The sequence below is a fragment of the Mustelus asterias genome, chromosome 15 (assembly GCF_964213995.1).
Source record: "Mustelus asterias chromosome 15, sMusAst1.hap1.1, whole genome shotgun sequence".
Taxonomy (NCBI): domain Eukaryota; kingdom Metazoa; phylum Chordata; class Chondrichthyes; order Carcharhiniformes; family Triakidae; genus Mustelus; species Mustelus asterias.
In genome coordinates this window covers 12,900,235-12,924,733 of record NC_135815.1, presented here as the reverse complement: position 1 = coordinate 12,924,733, position 24,499 = coordinate 12,900,235, and the positions used below count along the sequence as shown (strand labels likewise).

General features: G+C 41.8%; 1 protein-coding gene across 2 annotated transcripts in view; it reads right to left on the bottom strand.

Moving 5' to 3' along the window:
• Positions 1-24,499, bottom strand: part of cnsta (consortin, connexin sorting protein a) — a 54,544-nt gene that overhangs the window by 27,554 nt on the left and 2,491 nt on the right. For both annotated transcript variants that reach the window (XM_078229508.1, XM_078229507.1), the window contains exons 2-4: positions 11,367-11,833; positions 6,840-7,015; positions 476-506 (exon numbers count right to left, since the gene is read on the bottom strand). In XM_078229508.1, coding sequence (XP_078085634.1) covers positions 476-506; positions 6,840-7,015; positions 11,367-11,763 — 604 coding nt within the window. In that variant the 5' untranslated portion in view covers positions 11,764-11,833. The remainder of the gene's footprint in view (positions 1-475; positions 507-6,839; positions 7,016-11,366; positions 11,834-24,499) is intronic.

Below are 24,499 nucleotides of genomic sequence, written 5' to 3'. Positions count from 1 at the left end.
ACCATCTATAAGATGCACTGCAGCAATTTGTCAACCCTCCATCGATAGCACCTTCCAAACCCACAGCCTCTACCACTTAGAAGGACCAGTTTAGCTTCAGCGTAGCTCACAATACTGAAACTGGAATCTCAAAGCCAAGAGATGATGATTGGGATTTGTGCAGAATTCTGCAATCCTGTTTCTTTGAAGTGAACCTGGGTTTCAAATGGCCTTTGACCCATAAGGTTGGGCAAAGGAAAATTAACCTGGGTTCCCACGACCCGATTATTATTCAGTGACTTGTTGAAATTGTATACATGAGTCATTGAGTGAGGACAGGATAAAAAATTCACCTGTGCCATTGGTATCCTGCAATACTTCAGATCTAGATTTGCATTAATAGCCACCTGGATCAGGTATTAATGAACTAATAAAATAAACGAAACTGTACAAGGAAGCATGAACTGTTGTAAATGCAGAAAGATGAAAAGGATACATTCTTCTTCATCAAAATAGATTTCTGCAATCTGTAAATGAGAAAATAATGAATGAGTCAGATTGTCTACAATAAATGTGGCAGTTATGTGATAAATACAACAACTAGATTATAAAATGTTACATTGTGTGAATTTGTTTTGAAGCCACTTCACAACACTGTTAAACACTGCAGAGAATTACAAAGATTCAACAGATTGAAACTATATTCTTTCCAAGAAATGCACATCTGAACAAGTCAGTTCTTTCTCTGTTGAATAAGTTGGCGGCAATTGACTCATCACAGGAGGAGAGGTGGTGGCGTAGTGGTAATGTCACAGGACAGCTAACCCAGAGGCCCGGGGTAATGCTCTGGAGACCTCCTGGGTACGATGGTGAAATTTAAATTCAATAATAAGTGTCATTAAAAGTCTAATTAATGGCCATGGAACCATTGTCGTAGAAACTCTTCTGGTTCACTAATGTCCTTGAGGAAAGGAAATTTGCTGTCCTTACCTGGCCGACATGTGATTTGGGATCCACGGCAATGTGGTTGAGTCTGAAATGGCCAAACCACTAGGTTGAAAGGTGATTAGGGATGGGCAATAAATGCTGGCCCATCACAAATTATCCTGCATATAACTAATATAATTGAAATGCTATTTATCAGTGCAGTTATCAAGGGATTTTAGACATCCCTTAACTGTAAAGTTTGCTAATCTCATCTTTTTAAGATAAATGGCCGAGTGAGGGAACCATGGTTCACAAAAGAGGTTGAATGTCTTGTCAAGAGGAAGAAGGAAGCGTATGTAAGGATGAGAAAACAAGGTTCAGTTGGGTCCATTGAGGGTTACAAGTTAGCAAGGAATGAGCTGAAAAAAGGGCTTAAGAGAGCTAGGAGGGGGCATGAGAAGTCCTTGGCGGGTCGGATCAAAGAAAACCCCAAGGCTTTTTACTCCTATGTGAGGAATAAAAGAATGACCTGGGTGAGGTTAGGGCCGGTCAAGGGCAGTAGTGGGAACTTGTGCATGGAGTCAGAAGAGATAGGAGAGGCGATGAATGAATACTTTTCTTCAGTGTTCACCAAGGAGAGGGGCCATGTTTTTGAGGATGAGTGTGAGATACAGGCTGATAGGCTGGAGGAGGCAGATGTTCTGAGGGAAGATGTATTAGCAATTTTGAAAAACCTGAAGGTTGATAAGTCCCCTGGGCCAGATAAGATATATCCTAGGATTCTTTGGGAAGCAAGGGATGAGATTGCACGCCTTTGGCTTTGATCTTTGGGTCCTCACTGTCCACGGGGATAGTCACAGTAAGGAGTCTAACAACACCAGGTTAAAGTCCAACAGATTTATTTGGTAGCAAACGCCACTAGCTTTCGGAGTGCTGCTCCTTCGTCAGGTGAGTGGGAGATCTGCCACTCACCTGACGAAGGAGCAGCGCTCCAAAAGCTAGTGGCGCTTGCTACCAAATAAACCTGTTGGACTTTAACCTGGTGTTGTTAGACTCCTTACTGTGTTTACCCCAGTCCAACACCGGCATCTCCACATCAAGACGGGGATAGTGCCAGAGGACTGGAGAGTGGCGAATGTTCCTCTGTTCAAGAAAGGAAATAGGAATGACCCTGGTAATTATAGGCCGGTTAGTCTTACTTCGGTGGTTGGTAGGTTAATGGAAAAGGTCCTGAGGGATAGGATTTACGACCATTTAGAAAGATGCAGCTTAATCCGGGATAGTCAACACGGATTCGTGAAGGGTAAGTCTTACCTCACAAATTTGATTGAATTTTTTGAGGAGGTAACTAAGTGTGTAGATGAAGGTAGAGCAGTTGATGCCATATACATGGATTTTAGTAAGGCGTTTGATAAGGTCCCCCATGGTCGGCTCATGAAGAAAGTAAGGAGGTGTGGGATAGAGGGAAATTTGGCCGATTGGATAAGTAACTGGCTATCTCATAGAAGACAGAGGGTGGTGGTGGATGGAAAATTTTCAGACTGGAGACCAGTTACCAGCGGTGTACCACAGGGATCAGTGCTGGGTCCTCTGCTATTTGTGATTTTTATAAATGACTTGGAGGAGGGGGCTGAAGGGTGGATCAGTAAATCTGCTGATGACACCAAGATTGGTGGAGTAGTGGATGAGGTGGAGGGCTGTTGTAGGCTGCAAAGAGACATTGATAGGATGCAGAGCTGGGCCAAAAAATGGCAGATGGAGTTTAACCCTGATAAGTGCGAGGCGATTCATTTTGGTAGGACAAATTTAAATGCGGATTACAGGGTCAAAGGTAGAGTTCTGAGGAATGTGGAGGAACAGAGAGATCTTGGGCTTCATATCGACAGATCTCTGAAGGTTGCCACTCAAGTGGATAGAGCCGTGAAGGCGGCCCATAGTGTGTTACCGTTTATTAACAGGGGGTTTGAGTTTAAGAGCTGTGGGGTTATGCTGCAACTGTACAGGACCTTGGTGAGGCCACATTTGGAATATTCTGGTCACCTCACTATAAGAAGGATGTGGAAGCACTGGAAAGAGTGCAAAGGAGATTTACCAGGATGCTGCCTGGTTTGGAGGGTAGGTCTTATGAGGAAAGGTTGAGGGAGCTAGGGATTTTCTCTTTAGAGCGGAGGAGGTTGAGACGCGACTTAATAGAGGTTTATAAGGTGATGAGGGGGATAGATAGAGTGGACGTTCAGAGACTATTTCCTCGGGTGGATGTAGCTGTTACTCGGGGGTATAACTATAAGGTTCGTGGTGGAAGATATAGGAGGGATGTACGAGGTAGGTTCTTTACTCAGAGAGTGGTTGGGGTGTGGAATGGACTGCCTGCTGTGGTAGTGGAGTCGGACACTTTAGGAACTTTCAAGCGGTTATTGGATAGGCACATGGAGCACACTAGAATGATAGGGAGTGGGATAGCTTGATCTTGGTTTCGGAAAAGGCTCGGCACAACATCGTGGGCCGAAGGGCCTGTACTGTGCTGTACTGTTCTATGTTCTATAAACCTCTGCCCAGTTAGATTTCAGAACGCAAAACAAAGTTATCAAATACAAGCACAAAGTTCGAGTAGTGTGGGAAATGCACTGAGACCGCACTCCATTTAGGCAATATAAAGACCCTTAAAGACCATTCATCTCACCCTACAAAAGCAAAGTACTGTAGATACTGGAAATCTGAAACAAGAACAAAACAAACAAGAAAAACCTAGGTTAAGCAGCATCTGTGGACAGAAACACAGTCAACACTTCAGGTCAACGTCCTTTCATCAGAAGTGAAGATGGATATAAATAGAACAGAGAAGCCAACGTAATGGGGCAAGAAGAATAAAGGAGGTCTTTGAGAGAGCGGAGGCCAAGGAAGGTTCAATAACAAAATATTTCATTATGCAACAATCAAAGAAAATGACAATGGAACAAAAACAGAGAATGCTGGAAAATCTCAGCATCTGCGAATAGAGAACAGAGCTAACATTTCAAGTTTGGACGACTCTTTGTCAAAGCTTTTAGCTTTTGATGAAATTGTTCGGCTCGAACTTCAGAGAACGGATTGCAACAAACTGAGAGGGAGGCAGGATAGAGTGAGCAAGGAAGCAGACACAGCCATTATCACGCTGGAAGTTCTCAATGAAAAGATCTAGAGACAGTAAGAGGCCAGAAGGAGGGATACAGTTGGAGATAGTTCAAGGAATCCACTGGGGGGTGTGGGATGGTGGTAGGCGGAAGGAAGGGAAGAAAAGATCTGGAGATCTGGTACCCATGAGTTGGTGAAGCTTGCAATCCTTCACAAGATAAAATGCTTTTTGTTAAAGTGCCAAATGAGACGGAGGATTAAATGAAACTGGACCAGGATGGGTTTGGGATAGAGTAATGTGGTGTTGCTTAAGAGGTCGAAAATATGCATGTGGCATTGTGAGTGTCTCTCAGGGTGAGACTAGAACAACTTGAGGAGTTTTGGATATTCGGAGACATCCGCAATCATAAAAAAGGATGGAATTAATTTGGAATTCACCGAGGAATAAGTTGAAGTCGGAGAGAATTGCTGATGAAAAAAATGTGGCTGCTGAAGTGTTTTTTTTAAACAATACATGAGCAAACAAGAGAAAAGAAATAGAAAATGAAGAGGAGGGACAAGGTAGAAGAGCCAAATGAAATCCTGAGAGAAGGACAGAACTACTTCAAGTTAGCCATCCCTGAAAGTGGCAGTGAATTAAACACCAATACAAAAGTAAAATACTGCGAAAGCTAGAAATTTGAAAAGACAACAAAAGCTGGAGAAACAGTGGGTCAGCAGCAGCTGCGGAGAGAAACAGAATTAATGTTTCAGGTCATTTTATCAGAACTGAAGATTGATAGAATGTCAGAGTGTTTAATCAAATGTAAGGGAGCAGGAAGGAGGTGGTCTGTGATGGCGTGGAGACCAGGGGAGTTTAAGTAACTAAAGATATCATGATGTAACAGCCAAAGGAAGTGGCAATGACTATAGTAAGGAAGCAAAGGTTGCGTCCAAATGAAGGATGAATTGCTACATAAAAACCATTTGAATGCAAGGTGAAGGAATAAACAAGATGAAGCCAGACCGAGCAAAGCATAAAAAGAAAAAACACAGAACAAGATGGAGACAGAGATTATATCATCATCCTGCTCCTTCAAACATCCAGGTTACAATACTGAACCTGGTCAGGTTTCATCTTTCAGATATTAACAATTCACTGCTTTACTTTGATGCTGAAGCAAGAAAGGTTTTCTCCTCTCGTTTAACGGCAAGAGCAGGGACTAGTGTCAAAATCGGCCACAAACCAGGAAAGAAGCTAAAACAGCCAATTTTATCCTGTGTTGCTGCCAAAAAATAAGCAAAGGAATCCGCTGTTGCTAGTTAAGGCCTGGTTGATTAATTCATTTTTATTTAAGGTTCAGTATTTCCCTCAGAGATTCGAAAACAACCAGATCAGAGTTAACTCGTGCAGGTGACATTAGTTGAACGATGGAGCATCGAACCTCTGGCCAATTTCTGCTCAATTTCTATTTTGCTCCAACTGTTACATTAACAGTCCAGCGTCGCCTTTAGTGAGAAAAGACTTCCCAGAAGAGCAAGCTCCATTTTCATCCGCTAGCCACTGTACATTGCAACATTAACGTTCGTGCATTACACTGATTGACTTCAAGTTTTCTTTTGACCGTCTAAAGTCAGTGCTCAATAAAGGCAACACATATTATTTTGCAAAGGGCCTTTAATAGAAGAACCCAGGCTCTTTGAAGAAGCATGAGTAGACAAAATAAACTGTCAGAGACAAAGGGAGATGTAAAAGAAACTTGATCAAAGAGAGAGGTTTTAATTATGGTTATCAATGTTGGAAGAGAGGTGAATAGTTTAGAGATATTGGTACTGCCAGAAAAAAAACTCATGAAATCTCAGAATATCCCATATTTCTTCACACATAATTAGTTATTTTTGAGATGTGCCATTTATGTAGAAAAATGCGGCAGTCAGTTTGCACATGGGAAGGTCTCACAAAGGTGAGTTCATAAACCAGTTAAACTGTTTGTGGTTGAGGAAGAGGTAATGGTCAGGATACTGGAAAAACTCCTTGCTCACATTCAAGCAGTGCTGTGGGATCTCATATGTTTGTCTGAAGCAACAGGACAGCTAGAGTATGGGTAAACGTCTCAACCAGAAGATGGCACTCATTCATGCAGCACAGTTTCAGTATATGTTGAAGCTTCAGCATGAAATAAGCAATCTTGGCAGCGCACTTGAATGTACAATCTTCAGACTGAGGGGCAAGAATGTTCCGGAGGCAAGATGACAATGAGGAAACCGGTTCTCTGACACATATTAACTTTTCTGCAACCAAACTATTAGAATTTGCTTAAAATACCCACAACCTGGGGGGAAGCCAATCACCTATGCTTCATCAATTGTTTCCCATTCTCAATCAAAAAATAACCCTCAGTGAAATGGAAATGATGGGCTACAGTTACGAGATTTAGGGTTGCATGTCTGTGTCTCTCTCCCTTTCATCTCCTTCTCTCCCACTTTTCTTCTATTCCCCCAGGACTTGCTATAACATACAGGTGAATAAGGAACGCAAACACAGCTGTAAATTTGAAGCTGGAGAAAGAACTGGAATGAGCAAAAATAATTGAAGTAGAATTTATTTTTCTTTCTCTCCTGGAAAGGGATCTTGCATTGTTCAAATTCATACCTTTTCATGAATGCAGTACTTTGAACTAAAAATACTTCCTGCGACTTGTTTTTCATTTTAAGAAATGTTTAAGACATAACACTTTAATTTAGTTAATTAATTTGCTTATACAGAAAAATAACCATTCAAAATCCACTCTTGCTACACTTGGACGAGATGGGGGTGGGGAGAAAAATAGAATTTGTTGTACCTGATGAAGATAGTGCGGCAGGCTACTGGAATCACTGAACTCAGTTTCTCTCTGGATGCAGTTGAGCAGAGTCTGAAGAAGTCCTTTCCTGTCGACTTGCTGACTGTCATATATAACCGTGTTCAGTGACTTAGATAAGCATGCTGAAGAATCTGCTGTGGCTTCCTTTGAGGTCCCTGTAAACCCACAAGAAGTCTACTTGACATAAATTATATAATTCGGATAAATGAAAACACAAAAGCTTCAACCATTCAAAGGAAAAACAGCACCCATTACCAATTAAACCAAACTGCGTGGTACGTTGCATTGGCACAGTCTTCGCTTTTGGGTCTAGAGTTCAGGTTTTAAATGAACTGTCTTAAAAAAAAAAGATCAAGGCTAGCAACTGTCTCAGGCTGAACCACACTATTCACAAAATGGGTGTTTTATTTTACTTAGATGAACTTCCGACTACATATATGTGTCACTCAGACTGCTCAATTCCACCTCTAAAATCACCCAATTCCACTCCTGTCTCAGCTCACTTCCTGTTGAAAACCTCATCCATGCCTTTCTTACCTCTAGACTTCACTATTGCAAAACATTCCTGGCTGGCCTCACATCCACCATCTTCATAAAATTGTGTACTTGTGTGCCAAAGAAGCAAATCCATGTGCTTCCCAACCAGAAACCATGGATAAATATGGATATCCACTGCTTGCTGAAGTCCAGGTCTGAAGCATTCAAGTCAGGCGACCCTGACTTATACAAACAAATCCAGATATGATCGCCGGAGATCCATCAAAGATGCCAAAAAACAGTACTGGACCAAGCTAGAGTTCCAGGCTAGCCACACCGACTCTCCCCATATGAAGGCATGTAGAATCACCGGCACCAATGCACCCCTTCCCGATAAGCTCAAAGCATTCTCTGCCCATTTTGAGCAAGAGGTCAGCGAGAGCACGCCCTCCACCATGGAAGCCTCAGCCAAGGTCACCATCACAGATGTCAGAGCAGCCTTCTTGAAAGTCAACCCACAGAAAGCGACTGGTCCAGATGGGGTACCCAGACAAGCACTCAGATCCTGCACGGACCAGCTAACGGGGGTATTCGCAGACATCTTTAACCTCTCTTTATAACAATCTGAGGTCCTATCTGCTTCAAGGCGACAACCATCACCCCAGTATCAAATAAAAACCAGGCAGCGTGCCTTAATGACTATCGCCTGGTGGCTTTGACATCCATCATTATCAAGTACTTCAAAAGGTTAATCACAGCACGAATCATTCTGGCCTCCCAGATTGCCTGGATCCACTACGGTTCACCTCTCACTGCAAACAGGTCCACAGCAGAAGCCATCTCGCTGGCCTTCCACTCAGCCCTAGAACACCTGGATAACAAAGACACCTATGTCAGCTCCAATTCATTGACTACAGCTCAGCCTTCAATACCATTATTCCAACAAAACTCATCTCCAAACTCCGTGGCTGGGGCTTGGCTCCTCCCTTTGCGGCTGGATCCTAGACTTCCTTACCCACAGACTGCAATCAGTAAAGATAGGCAACAACACTGTTGCCTCACAAGGCTGTGTCCTCAGTCCCATACTATACTCCTTATACACCTATGACTGTGTGGCCAAATTCCCCTCCAACTCAATTTTCAAGTTTGCTGATGACACCACCGTAGTGGGTCAGATCTCAAACAATGACGAGACAAAGTACAGGAATGAGAGAGAATCTGGTGAACTGGTGCGATGACAATAATCTCTCCCTCAGTGTCAACAAAATGAAGGAGATAGTCATTGACGTCAAGAAGCACAGTGGAGGACATGCCCTTCTTAACAGCAATGGGTACGAAGTGGAAATGGTCGAGAGCTTCAAATATCTAGGTGTCCAGATCACCAACCACCTGTCCTGGTCCCTCCATGCCAATGCTATAGTTAAGAAATCCCACCAACACTTCTACTTTCTCAGGAGGCTAAGGAAATGTGGCATGTCCACTATGATTCTCACCAACTTTTACGGATGCACCATAGAAAGCATTCGTTCTGTTTGTATCACAGCTTAGTATGGCTCCTGCTCTGCCCAAGACCGCAAGAAACTACAAAAGGGATGTGAACGAAGCCCAGTCCATCACGCAAACCAGCCTCCCATCCATTGACTCTGTCTACACTTCCCGCTGCCTCGGTAAAGCAGCCAGCATAATCAAGGACCCCACGCACCCCGGACATTCTCTCTTCCACCTTCTGCCGTCAGGAAAAAGATACAAAAGTCTGTGGTCGCATACCAACCGACTCAAGAACAGCTTCTTCCCTGCTGCCATCAGACTTTTGAACGGGCCTACCTCAAATTAAGTTGATCTTTCTCCACACCCTAGCTATGACTGTAACACTACACTCTGCACTCTCTCCTTTCCTTCTCTATGAACGGTATGCTTTGTCTGTATAGCATGCAAGAAACAATACTTTTCACTGCATACTAATATATGTGACAATAATAAATCAAATCATACTCCAGCTTGCACCTAGTCCTGTTCAAACATCACCCCTGGTCTCACTGACCTACACTGGCTCTCAGTTGAGCAATACTGCAGTTTTAATCTTTGTTCTCAGATCTCTGCAGGACTTCAATCCTCCAAAGCTCTGCAGCATCGCCAGCTCTACAACCCTCAGAGATATCAGCACTCGTCCAATTCTGGCCATCTGCATATCCCAAATTTCAACCATTTCTCCTTCAGCTGCCAGGAGCCTAAGCTCTGAAATTTATTCCTAACTCTCTCCATCTCTAAAAGCCTTCTTCATAGTGCCTATCTCTTTCACCAATCTTTTAATCACCTGCCTTAATATTCTCAATATGACTCAGTGTAAACTTTTAATCATTAACACTCCTGTAAAGCACCTTGGAGTGGATGTGTGGCAGAGAATTAAAATTCCCTTAATACAGCATGGTGGCACAGTGGTTAGCACTGCTGCCTCACATAGCCTTGGGCGACTTGTTTGTGTGGAGTTTGCATGTACTCCCTATGCCTGCGTGGCTTTCATCCGGGTGTTCCAGTTTCCCCCCATAGTCCAAAGATATGCAGGTTAGGTTGATTGGCCATGGTAAATTGCCCTGTACTGTCCCAAGACGTACTTGTTAGGGGATTAGTGGGGTATAGAGCCTGGGTAAGATGCTCTGTTGGACAGTTGGTGCAGACTCGATGGACCAAATAGCCTCCTTCTGCACATAGGGATTCTATGATTTGATTATTGCAAAAGCATTACATAAATGCCAGTTTTTTGTTAAAGAGCGATTTCAACATGTACTCCATACTTTACTTGTCCTTTCTCTGAAATAATTTTTTTTACCCAACTTGAAATAATCGGTGGAATTGTTTCCTGCTTTTTGCTGGATTATATTTTCAAGGGGCTATTTCATCCAAATACTCTAACTTCATTCAGGGGACAAGACACAATGTGCACAGGTTATTAAACTGCTGAGAGCATGAAAGCTGAACGAGCTCCTATACTTAGTTCAGGTCCACAATGCAGATAGAAATCAAGAGTAGGAACATAGAACTCAACAATAATTGAGACAAATTAATATAAAAGAGACTTAGATTTAGCACCTTTATAACCGTAGTTGCAAAGCACGTCAAGCAAATCAAGTATTTTTGAAGTGAAGTCACTGCTATATTGTAAGAAATGCCAACAGCGAACTTGTGATACAATGTGATAATGACCAGTTTTTTTTAGTGCTATGATTGAGGGATAAACATTGGTCAGGACACCAGGGATAACATCCCTATGCTTCTTTGAAACAGTGCCTTGGGATATTTTGTTTCCACCTGAAAAGGGCAGACAGAGCCCTATTCAAACATCTTATCCAAAAGGCAACACCTCCAACAGTGAAGTACTTCTGCTGTACAGTACTGCACTAGACTGTCAGCCTTGATTTTTGTGCTGCGACCCTGGAGTGGGACTTGAACAAACAACCTGCTGACTCAGTGTGACCGACGACCCAGCAGATCTTTTGGTTTGAATAACTTCGACACTCACTGCCTTAAACACCTTGGTCACCAGGCAAACTTTACTCCCTTTAAGATGAAGAACGCAACTTGCTGCATACAGTGATTTAAAATTTTAACATTGGTTGTGTAACTTTGTGAGGAGATGGGGATGGCAAGTCGGCAGGTATGATGTGGTGGGAGCAAGAGCTCTACATTACTGTTGACTGATCCAGGTTGGTACAATGGTAAAGGTAAAGATTACACTGCAATTAGAAGATATGTTCCGCTATTCAATCATTTGCATAGATTCACTGTTTCAGACTCAAACATGATCAATATTGACGTGACAATACAGGTTGACAGTTAAAGCTGGAACTCTCCTCCTCAAACGTTTGAGGTGAGAATAGGGGGGTAAAAATGGCAATTAAATCTATTAGATGAACACAGCAATAGACTGAACCATTATTCTGCCCCAAGCTTGTCACTTGCATGCTTCTCAGTTTCAAGTTCTCTTTTTTTATGTTTAATTAAGGAAGCTAAAAATTCAAACTGAAAATTTACCAGAAGAGGCGATTTTCAATTTTCTTTCCATTTCTGAATCCCAATTCCTAACTGCTTTTAACCCCAATGGCATTTCCGCACTCGGGTTAGGAATGCTGCTCAAAACCTCAGATTCAGCATCACAATTGACTCCTGCACACTTATTTTGTGTAATCTCAGAGCCAGCTTCGTCATGGGTGTCTTCGTTGTTATTGATTAAATCTTGCTTGCTCCACTCAAATCCTCCCATTCTATCATTAGTGCACGGTGATATCTGTGCCTCACGAATCCGATTTTCATTTTCATCTGAAATTAACGGGGAAAGGTGACTAATTGCATTGGTCTTTTCCACGCTCTCGTTACAGCTATTTTTCTCTGTTGTACCAAGTCCAGTCGTAAGCGATCCTCCTTCATCCATGAGAATCTTCTTCTGCAGCCCAGGCTGGGACCATCAATTTTCTTCAATATTTTTTATAAATACGGTATGCCTGGCAAAAATAAAGTTTAAAAAAGTCAATAAAGAGGAATTATTAATTTCAGATCAGAGTTGGAATGACAGATAATTTTCAAGATATGCCCAACATCCAATTTCAGATAAACACAGCATTGAAATCTGATTTACAAATCACAAAGAACTGCCTTTTAAAAATTTCACACGGCTTTCATTTAAAACTGGTCCCATCTAAAAGCAGTTTTTAATTGGTAAACGTATAGCATTTGCACTTTCACATCCATAAAGGACACCAGCAGGATTTTGTAGAAAGAACAGTTTCATAGAATCTTCTAGCATAAAAGTGCTTGCGTTAAAAGAATATATTAATGAATAACCTCATGAAATGTAGGAAGACTGCAAATTCAATCATCACTTGCATTTAATAAACCTAATGACAAGAGCTTCAATGTACAATTCACTTGTTGGAATGATACCCTCAACTTTGATTGCTTTCTTAATAAAACTGATCATATTTAATATTGCAGCCAATTGCGGCATGGTGGCACAGTGGTTAGCACTGCTGCCTCACAGCGTCAACGACCCAGGTTCGATTCCCAGCTTGGGTCACTGTCCGTGTGAAGTTTGCACATTCTCCCTGTGTCTGCGTGGGTTTCCTCCGGGTGCTCCGGTTTCCTCCCACAGTCCAAAGAAGTGCGGGTTAGGTGGATTTGCCATGTCAAATTGCCCCTTAGTGTCAGGGGGACTAGCTAGGGTAAATGTATGTGGTGATGGGGATAGGACCTGGGTGGAATTGTAGTCAGTGCAGACTCGGTGGGTCGAATGGCCTCCTTCTGCACTGTAGGATTCTATGATTCTATGAATAAAAGATGCCACAGTTTGTGCAATTTCCTACAAGCGGTATGTTTCTGTGACTTGAAAACACTCTGGCTTTTTGGTTGACTGAACTGCAAATTCAGAGATGGCCCTGGTGCTGTGAGGCAGCAGTGCTAACCACTGTGCCACCCCGACATGTACTGACAACTTTTATGGACAGAAATTCTAACAAATAGAAATGAGGTTAATCATCAGGTAAATTGATATTGGACAAGGGCAGAACATTAGTCAAGATAACGTGAGAATCCAATAGTTTTCAAATAACGTAATGGGAGCTTTGGAATCCTCTTTGAATCACTGGGCCAAACAGACATTCAAGAAAGCTACAAATTTAACAAGTCTCAGCTCTTGTATGCAGAAATATTTTGTCCTCTATTAATCTCACTCCTTTTCCATTAAGTGGCTGAAAAATTAAATACACTTAATCTGTTACACTCATCCATATACAGCTCAACAAAAGCACCATGTACTTATAATTCTGTAATGAAGACAAAAGATCTAAAAGAGTTGCAATCTTATTTCCAGTCCCTTTTTATCATCATTTGATCTTCTTTCCAAACATGTTTGTAGGTATATTAGGAGAGCTTTTACTTCTCCTCCTCCTTATTCCAAAGAACTGCAACTTTGATTTTTTGATATTATGGCCATCACTCCACGTCATTAAAGATAGTGACTGCAAAGCACCTTGCATTCACTTTCACATAAATTATGACCAAATTCCATAAACCAAAAACTGATTGGAAGACTTTTAAAACAAAAAAATCCCAGGAATATTTCTTCTTCGACAGTCAAGGGTGACTTGCTTCCACACTGAAAATGAGTTCTCAGGTGACTGAGGAGTCCAATGCGTGACCTACACTCTGTCACAGGTGGAGCAGACAGTGGTTGGAAGAGTGGGTGGATGGGGTGTCTGAGTTGCCACATGCTCCTTTCGCTGTCGAAGCTTCGCTTCAGCTTACTCTCGGCAATGAAACTCGAGGTGTTCAGCTCCTTCCCAGATGCTTTTCCTCCACTTTGGATGATCTTGGGCTCGGGATGACCAGGTATTGATGGGGACATTGCTTTTTTCAAGGGGGCTTTGAGGGTGTCCTTGAAGAGCTTTCTCTGCCCTCATGGGACTTGCTTGTCATATCGAAGCTCCAAACAGAACATGGGAGTCTCATGTCAGGCATGCAGACAACATGGCCTGCCCAGCAGAACTGATCGAGTGCGGTCAATACTTCGATGTTGGGGACGTCGGCCTGAGCAAGAACACTGATGTTGGTGTGCCTATCCTGCCAATGGGATTCATGATCTTACAGAAGCAGTGCTAGTGGTACTTCTCCAGGGTTTTGTGGTGCCTGCTGCACATAGTCCACATCTCTGAGCCATGTAGTATCATTGCTGCTTTATAGACCATAAGCTTGGTGCCGGTGCCGAGTCTGAGGTTCTAGTCCTCAAACCTTCTCAGGCACCCGAAGACTGTGGCAGTGTTAAACCTCACTGTCAATGTCTGCCCTTGTTGACAGTAAGTTCCCAAGACACAGAAGATGGTCCAAGGCCCTGTCGTGGATTTTGATGGGGTGGGAGGCAGGTTGCGAGAGGACCTTTGTCTTACCGATGTTTAGTGCGAGGCTCAGTATCTCGTATGCCTTGGTGAAGTTGCTGATGAAGGTTTGGAGCTTATCCTCAGAGTGTGCACAGACAAGTATCATCCACATACTGTAGTTCAATGACCAGAGGATGGGAAGACCTTGGATCTGGACTACAGGTGGCAGAAGTTGAATACGTTCCCATTTGTTCTGTAGTTTAGCCCCATTCCTATGGGGAAGCTTGCGGAGGGTGAAATGGAGCAGTGCAGCAAGGAAGATTGAGAAGTGCCTTGGTGTGATGACATAGCCTTGCTTGACCCCAGTCCCAACATGGATTGGGTCTATGGTAGACCCATTGGTCAGGATCACGGCTTTCATGTTATCGTGGAGTAGGCAGAGGATGGTGACAAACCTTTGGAGACAGCTGACACAGAGGTGCACACTCCATAATCTCTTGCATTTGAAGTGGGGAAAAATTATAAAAATGGTTACCTGACACACAAAATGGTTGCCTGGCACACAAAATGGTTACCTGGGAAGGGACTGGCTTTTAGCACAGACAGCTACTTAAAGTTAAAACATGCAGGAACCAAAATGCTGCAGGAAGCTAGTCAGAGCTTGAGGCACTTTAAAGATAAGGACAGACCCAGGACAATAAGGTCTGATAATAAGATCAGCCATAGATGGGAACAGAAATACATAAATGCAGCAAAACCAATCACTGAATGAATAGGTCGAAAACAGTCATTGATAGAGGAAATGTATCCATTCTATGAACAATGCGATGTTAAATGCCCATGTCTGTACCTGTCTGATTGTAACGATGTGTTAACTATCGATCACCATGATCTGTCTACTCAACTATAACGATGTGTTAAACGGCCAATGTCTGGACTACCTATTGTCTGAAAGGTATAAAAATGATCAACTGCTATTGTATGATTGAGAAGGTAGCTGCCAAGTACCGTGGAGTACCAGTGCTTTCTCCCCGAAGCTTCGCGTCCGAAATAAAACTGTTATTGAACCTCCAGTCTGACTCCAGTGGTAAATTTCCCACAACATATTTAACATTTTCGAAGGCCTTTGTGAGGTCAAAGGAAACCATGTACAAGGTTTTGTGCCATTTCCTGCATTTCTCTTGCAGTTGCTGCGCAGTGAAGATCATGTCCGTTGTTAATAGGTAACCAAGTATTAAGGGTTTATGTCAATGGCACGGTTGCAGAAAGATTTGACAACAGACACGAGTTGACAATTATTTAACACAGCAATTGCAACTTAGCCTACCTACTAGAGTTACGTGCTCTTCATCCTTTGTAACAGTGAAAAGATCTTGTTCTGAAAACTGCTTTACATTCCAAATCATTGTGCTTACGTCATGAGAGTAACCTAATGTATAGAGAAATGGGAACTAAGTACAATTTGATCTGAGCAACACGCACGCACACACCTGTTCCCCAAAAATTCGGAGATCTGACTGAATATGCACACACAGACGCACATGCTGCTGTTTCATGGCAATATCATGAAATATAGAAGACCAGAAGTTGATGATCAGCAGCAACAGGGAAAGGCACAGGAACACAATGCGTTGGTATCTACCCAATGATTCATACACAAGATGAAAACCTTAGTGACTTAAATTCTTCCTCTCTCATTACTATCGATCATCAGCAAAGTGATGGAAGGGATCGCTGACAGTGCTATCAAGTAGCAATTACATGGCAATAATCTTTGCACTGATACTCAGTTTGGGACCTGCCAGGCCAACTCAATTCCTAACCCTCATTACAGCCTTGGTCCAAACGTAGACAAAAGAGTTGAAATCAAGAGCTGAGGTGAGAGTGACTGCCCTTGACATCAAGGTGCCCTAGCAAAATTGGAGTCAATCGAAATCAGGGGGCGAACTCTCCACTGGTTGGAGTCATACCTGGTACAAAGGAAGATGGTTGTGATTGTTGGAGGTCAGTCATCTCAGTTCCAGGGCATTGCTGCAGGTGTTCCTCAGGTTAGTGTTCGAGGTCCGACCATCTTCAGCTGCTTCATCAATGACTTTCCCTCCAGCATGAGGTCAGAAGTGGGTTTTTTTTATGAATGGTTATATAATGTTCAGCACCATTTGAGGGCTCCTCAGATACTGAAGCAGTCCATGCCAATGTGCAGCAAGACCTGGACAACATTCAGGTTTGGGCTAACAAATAGCAAGTAGCAGGTGCCAGGCAATGACCATTGACCAGAAATTTAACTGGACCAGCCATATACCGTGGCTACAATAGCAGATGAGGGGCTGGGAATTCTGCAGAGAGTAACTCACTCTTGGTTCTCCAAAGCCTGTCACCATCTACAAGGCCCATGTCAGGAGTGTGATGGAATATTCTCCGCTTACCTGGATGAATGCAACTCCAACAACACTCAAGAAGCTTGATACCATCTAGGACAAAACAGCTCACTTGATTGGCATCTCCTTCACCAGCTACACATGGCCTCAGCAATGTCTCACAACACCAGGTTAAAGTGCTATTTGGTAGCACAAGTTTTTGGAGTGCTGCTCCTTCATCAGGTGAGTGGACACTCACCTTATGAAGGAGCAGCACTCTGAAAGCTCGTGCTACCAAATAAACCTGTTGGACTTCAACCTGGTGTTGAGAGACTTCTTACAATGCCCACCCCAGTCCAACGCTGGCATCTCCACATCATCAGCAATGTCTAGCTTCAACAAAATGTATAGCAGCAACATACCAAGGTTCCTTCAACATTACCTTCCAAACCCGTGAACTCTACCACTTAGAAGGACAGGAACAGCAGACACACAGGACCACCACCATATGCATGTTCCCCTCCAAACCACACAGCAACCTGTTTAGAACTATATTGGTGTTTCTTCCCTGTCACTGGAGCTCCCGTCCTAACAGCACTCTGGGTAGATCTACACCACATTGACTGCAATGGTTCAAGAAGGCAGTCCACTGCCATCTTCTCAAGGGCAATTAATGTGGGCAATATATGCCCGCATCTTGTGAATGAATTAAAAACACTAGTCTAAGCTTGGGTCAATAGAAGTACTCAATTCTAAATGCACATTTGTGGGTTTTAAGTCCCAAATCCAGGACTTAAAAACATAATGTTGGCTAACAATTCAGTGCTTTCCTGGGGGAGAACTGAAAGGAATAACATTAGGACAATTTATAACATGCCAAAGACATCATCAGATATGCCGTCTTTCAAGGTCTATCCAACTGTTTTGATGGATGTATTGGGCCCATGCCACATTAATCTCATTACAGTGTGTAAACCGGTTGCCGTGTTTGCCTGCAAATAAACAGTTTAAAATTAAATTATAGGCTGAAAAGAGCATGGGATATACTTAAAGATGCTATACAAATACAAAGCTCTTTCATTCTACAGCATACAAGCTAAAATATAACACAAGGAGCAGAAGGCAAATACATTTAAGGAAGGGTGGAGACGGTGAATCGACAAAAGGAAAATGGATCTAATTAAATTCAAAAATATAGCTGATGGCTCATGGAAAATGTTACACCCAAGTTAGCAATGCTCCAGCTGTTGAACTTGTACTGCCACCCTCTCAAAAGGGCCAGCTGAGAGTATGGGGTGGGGGAAATAAGACAAAATTTGTTTTATCTGCTATGATGTTGTATTTTTTTATTTCTCAATCAAAGATTTATACCTACTATCTTTTCTTCCATTAGGGTATCCTGTAGTTAGTATATGCATTCTTTTTGCAATCAATTGTGTGACAATAACCAGTAGGTTCACTACAAAGAGCTATATTTGCCGTAGGGATTTAAAGGAATTACCAAGTGCAGCTAAGATTGTCATTCAAAATCATACTATTAAAGTAGATTAAGCAGATGAGGAGTTGTACAGATATTAACAGTGCTGCCTGTTATATATTCTGGAGTGATAACATTCTCTAAAAGTTGTTTTTAGATTTTGTTTCTCATGTTTTTTTCCTCATGCAGCTGACAGCAATCCTGAAGTAAGCTCAGCAAATCCAATACAGCAGGGGCCTTGATGACCTAGTAAAAACACATTTGCAGGTTTTAGCAAACAGACTCTTAATTCAGATTTGTCACTAATTGAATGAGACCCTCCCACTTCCCCGGCAACCCCAATCCCAATAAACCAATATAAAAGCTGCAACAGGTGAATGTAGTCCATCATAGAACAATCTCACACGAACTCTGGATGGAGGGAGTTTGATGGACAAAAGACCTTTTGTTATTTCAGACTTTTGTAGTGGTTACAGCACTAATACTTTAAATTAAGCTACTACTCCTCTAAAACCTGAGAATAATTTGTACAGAACAAAATAAAAACCCTTCGCATTCCCCTTAAGCAAGGTCAAATTGTTACTGTTTAAAAAATAATTGCTTTAAAAAAAATTACAATGAAAGAAGACAACTGGCAAAACTTCACTTGCAGTTGAAGCTGCAAAATATGTAGAGCACACAACAGCTTCAACTTGTGACAAAGTATTTAAATAAGATTTTTAATAATATATTAAACTATGTAGCTTCAAAAGTAGACTTGGTGAAAATGCACAAATAGCACACACTAATACCTGCAATGTAAGAGCAAATTCAGTTACTTTCGGGTGTGACTTGTACAAAATGCAATTTTCAAACAAAGAATACAACTCATTAAAATCTGGGCAGAAACTTGGGGAATTTCTTAGTCCATTATCAGGTTAATACCACATTAAATAATGTTTATCATTTATTTCACACAAGATAATGCCTTCGTTAAGGTAGTAGAGAGGGAAGTGATAGAACGCATAAGCAGTTGCCAGTTACTATCACTCAGTAAATTCATTTGATCAGTTGTGCATAATGCACCTTTACCACAAAGCCGCTTGCTTCTAATTAACAAGAATAACTGGTTTGATCTATAGATTTGCGATTCTGCAATCTTGGCCAAACAGAAATTTAGTTTCAGATGAAAACCCTTAATTAGATTTCAAAAGGTTTTAGTTCATTACAGCAGAGCTTCAACAGTCAACGTGACTTCAAAAGGAGTTACAGCACCTTAGCAACATCAATGGATCTGTTCAAATGCACTGAACAGACAAGTCTGATAGTGTGTTAGACAATTGGTCTGGACTTTGCAGGTGCAATGACAATTAAACTATCAGTTTTCACTGTCATTACTCTGTGAAATGGATGGAAACTTCTGGCACTCCCATGCACAACCAAACACAGAATGAGTGTCATTATAGCTACTTTCACGCACTTTTCCAAAGCTCCACCTATGAAGACAAGTTGTGGCAGAAACTCACTACAGAGTAATGGTGTCTTTGCTTTTTTATTCAATGTATTGTTCAGTAACTCCAGAAGCTGTCCGATATTATCACAATCTTCTCTGATACAATTTTTATGACTTTTTTTTGGTTTTGCTTGCTATCAATGTGGCCACACCTTGGTCAAATGTTTTTCACAACCAAGTTAACCCAGTGCTGGTCCTCTCAATGCACTGTCCCATTCACTGAACTGATAGGCTATGAGCTACAATCTCTCACCACAGGGATCTGTATGCTGACCAGCTCTTTATTTGGACATGAGCTCAGCGCTGTGTCTCCAAAGCTTTTCTTTGCAGACAACATGCTGCATTTTCAACACACTGCAACGCAGTGACTCCACTGCAGTCTGACCAAAGCGTTGAGGGCAGTCTCATGCCATGTAGCATAATCTAAAACTATTCACCATGTTGGACCTGTACTTATTCTTGCTGCTGCAAGTCTCACCATCATTGATCCCCATGTTGTGATATAATAATACCTTGGGCTTCACTGTACAAGGTACAAAGCACCAATCACACATTAGGGATTTGGTAAACATGGTGTGTGCTCAATTATTAAGACTAGGCACATGTGAACAATTATACATAGTTATAAGTCATAGAATTCTTAGAGTGCAGAAAGAGGCCATCAGGCTCATCAAGTCTGCACCAACTGTCCAAAAGAGCATCCCACCCAGGCCCTCTCCTCATTTACCATGGCTAATCCATCTAACCTACACATCCTTGACATTAATGGGCAATTTAGCATGGTCAATCCACCTAACCTGCACACCTTTGGATTGTGGGAGGAAATTGGAGCACCCAGAGGCAACTCATTCAGACACGGGGAGAACTCCACATAGACAGTTACCCAAGGCCAAAATTGAACCCGAGTCCCTGGTGTTGTGAAGCAGCACTGTGCCAGCGGCTTAAATACATCAGAGCTGTAAGCCTGTGCTCTGCTCAAAGCAAAGTGGAACTAAGACTGGATCAGAAATGGTGGAACAGGCTCGAGGGCTGAATGGTCTTCTCCTGTTTCAATGTTCCTATCATATGACATCGCTAGAAGAGAAAGATATCATACTGATATCCCTTAAAGGCATATTACAACAACATCAGGTTGTCTGATTTCTGGAGCTCCACAATACACAGTACTGCCTTAGCATAGAATCCCATTCATTGATTAAAATTGGCAAATTTTGTTCAGTCTACATGATGGTGAGAGTCTATGTTCTGCCACCATCATATTCATATACCTTAGGTAAAAGTGATGAGTAATTTATCAACAACTTCCACCCACAGCAAAATTACAGACAGCTTTCAACGGAGCACAAAAGGTGAGTTTCAATCATAATTTCCAATATTTGTCAGTGGCCACAAGCTGCTGACACACTTAAAGAAAGATGTCTTCTGGCCATTAGTATCTGGGAAATAGGAATTGTTCTGTCCATCCATGTTTTCATCCAAATACTCATCTGTCTCTTTTAGTCTTTATTTCTGTGTTTTGCCTGTTACTATATTTCAATATTGTGTTTCTGGGGCTGTTTCTAGAGACTCACACAACACAAGTCAAAATCTTGTCCTGCCATCCGTAACACAAACACACACCATGACTAAGGATCAAACGAACAGTCTTACTCCCTTAATATGCCCCTCTTCTTTTAAATTTAAAAAGCACCAAATTTGACATGATATTTCTGTGTAGAATGTGCAACCCCACCAGGCAACTGAAGTCATATTCTTTTCTTTGCCCTTTCTTGATTGGCCCTTTGCTCCATGCCATCCTTAACCTGGAAAACAGGTAGATCATCTGATCTATGGACCTCTCCATTGCCACCAATGTTTTCTCTGCACAATAGCTTGCTTCTAATCGCAGGAGTGCTATTGGCATTAGCCTAAACTGTTTGCAGCGCGAACACCTAGATTAAGTCCCATTTTTATGGTCTGGCCATTGGTTGACACACAAAACATAAATATGGCATTGACATCACCGACCTATAATGACACCACCTCAGAGAAAAAACAGAGCCAGACATGAAAATAATCAAACGTCATTTTGCTCTTTATGTTAATAACGAGACTTGAGAAACTACATATATTTGAATCTCAAAAAGAGTTTCCCTGCTTAAGAAATCAAAAGTGCAGGGACAATTAGTGTAATGGGTTTGAGAATACAGGCTGGATAATGCTTGCTAGGATTTCTGCGTTCGACTTTTTTTATTCAGCAACTTCTCACATGGAGATCAAGAACACAAACCTAAATTGCTAAACCCAACTTGCAACGTATTAGAACCACAGCATGTAGTTATGTTTTAACAAGAGAATTCTGGGTCAGAAATGTTGAAGCATGAGTTAACTTTGGGTGTTTCTGCAGTCAGTAAATAGACACATCCCTTCCTGTCGGCCTGGCAGAGACTCTAACTCGCCTTCTGGTCAAGTACCTCAATAACACACTAATCTACTTGCAGCTGCAGGACAAAGAACACAATAAATCTCTTCCCAGTAAACATATCCCCAAAAGAGGTAAAGGGCAGGAGTAAAATTCCAAAAGGAAGGAAAAATTAAAGCAGAAAAGGTACCCTATAAGCAGTCAGGGGATGCTTTTGCAGTACAAAACATAAAAAGAAACCACAGCTACAATTGCTATGCAAACTGTTACTGGTCAAGAATTAAATGGATGTGTCAATTCTGTTTTCACAGCTCAATATGCCATTTAAACAGCAGGGTTAGATTAAGTTGTGAAGGCATGATGCAGATTAAAGCTCTATTGTCGCTTTATCTCAACGTGTAAAAAAAATAGTGTGAACCAAAATAATTTAAATCATCATTGATTGCCTCAATCAGTAATACTCTTGTTTAGATGTCAGAAGGCTGTAGATTAAAACCTCACTACTGACTAGCAGGAACGATAGTGACTTTTAAGGGAGCGTCTTAACAAATACATGAATAGGATGGGAATAGAGGGATATGGTCCCCGGAAGGGCAGGGGGCTTTAGTTCAGTCGGGCAGCATGGTCGATGCAGGCTTGGAGGGCCGAAAGGCCTGTTCCTGTGCTGTAATTTTCTTTGTTCTTAACACTGAAAGAGAGAACTGCACTATCAGAGGCATTTATTTCCTTTTGGATGAATTGTTAACTTAAACCCAGTCTGCCTGTTCAAGTGGATATAAAATCTCACATGAACCATCCATTGTATCCTGGTCAACTTTCCTCTCCGAACCACATCAGCACAAACAGCTTACATAGAATTATATCGAAATTACAGCACTGAAACAGACCATTATGCTCAACAGGCCAATGCCACGATTATGCTCTATACAAGCCCTCTCACACTATCTTTCATTTATAGGCTGTTGTGGGAGGAAGGGTTTTGACACTTCCTTGGTGAGAACAGCAGGGAAATGTCACACCTGTGAAATTGTGGACAGTCCTTTAGATTTTATTAATTCCTTCATTAGTCCATATACTGTGATTTTGTCATTTTACATTCACAAAATTTGAATTACAAAATCCTTGTCGTATTGAAACAGGCTATTCGACCCAACAGGTTCATACTCCACATAAGTCTTCTCACTTCACCTAACCCTATTACCATATTCTTCTATTCCTTTCGTCCTCACCTAGCTTCCCCTAAAATGCATCTCAGCTTTGATTGCAAGTTTGCCATTAAAAGCATTCTCTTAAGAAAGTTTCTCCTGAATTCCTCATTGGAATTATTAGTGACCATCTTAAATTAAATGGTCCCTAGTTCTGGTATCCACAAGCAGAAACATCTTTGCCATCTCTCCCCTATATCAAATCCTTTCACAACCTTAAAGACTATCAGATTAGTTCCAAAAGGTAAATTCTGTGTCTCTCTCTCTCCCCAGATGCTACCTAACCTGCTAAAAGTTTCCAGCACATATTGTTTTTATATTTGAATTCTATTTAAACCAATATAACTACAATATGTTAATCCTCTCCAATTTAGAAGCACAGCTCAGAACTAAACGGGCAACTTTTAATTCCTTATTTTTTAATGCTTGATAAAGATGGTTGTTTTGTATTTATCTGCCCCAATGCAGATTCGGCAAAATACAAATGATTATTTTTACAAGAATTCACTCAACTAGTACTCTGCATAATTTGTAATTATTATAAACTCAAACACCACACAGCACAAATTCAAGGCATTCTCGTTTACACATGAACTGCAATCACAACCTTTTGATAAAATTAACCTACCCAATCAAAACAATGACATATTGACGCAAACGCTTTTCCAGTTACGCTATGTAGTTGGCAACGCAACTGGTTTCAGCTTTGCATCAACTCAAATTGTGTAATACAATACTGCGGTAAAGATACCAGACACACACCAAAGCCAAAAAGAGCATTCAACCAATGAAAGGTATAAGATACCTCAAAGAAATACCCTCAGACGACTTTGATTTGCACTCTGTGCAATCAAACAGAAATCCCTTTCACTGGTCAAATGTTCAGCTCAAGTTCACGTCAGAGGGAGGCCAAGAGAGTATTGGAACGTTCCAGTCTGGAGTTACAAAGGCATGAATAAGGATTTCAACAGTAGCCGAGTTGAAGTTAGGGCCAAATATGGCCACATTACAGAGGTGGAAATGGGTGCACTTAATAATGGAAATAAATATGGGGTTGGAAACGGAGCTAGGACACAGAGGTTGCCAACAGTCCAGTCTTAGAGAGTGGAGTGTGTGTGTATACACCACCTCAAACTGTTGCATCTTTTTTCCAATGGAAGAAGGTGGAAGCGAGCATGTCTGGGATGCATGGGGTTCTTGATAGTGCTGGCTGCTTTTCCGAGGCTGCAGAAGTGTAGAAAGAGTCAATGGATGGGATGCTGGGTTGTGTGATGGATGGGGCGACCCTTTGAAGTTTCTTGCGGTCTTGGTCAGAGCAGGAACCATATCAAGCCGTGATATATCATAGAAAGCATTCTTTCTGGATG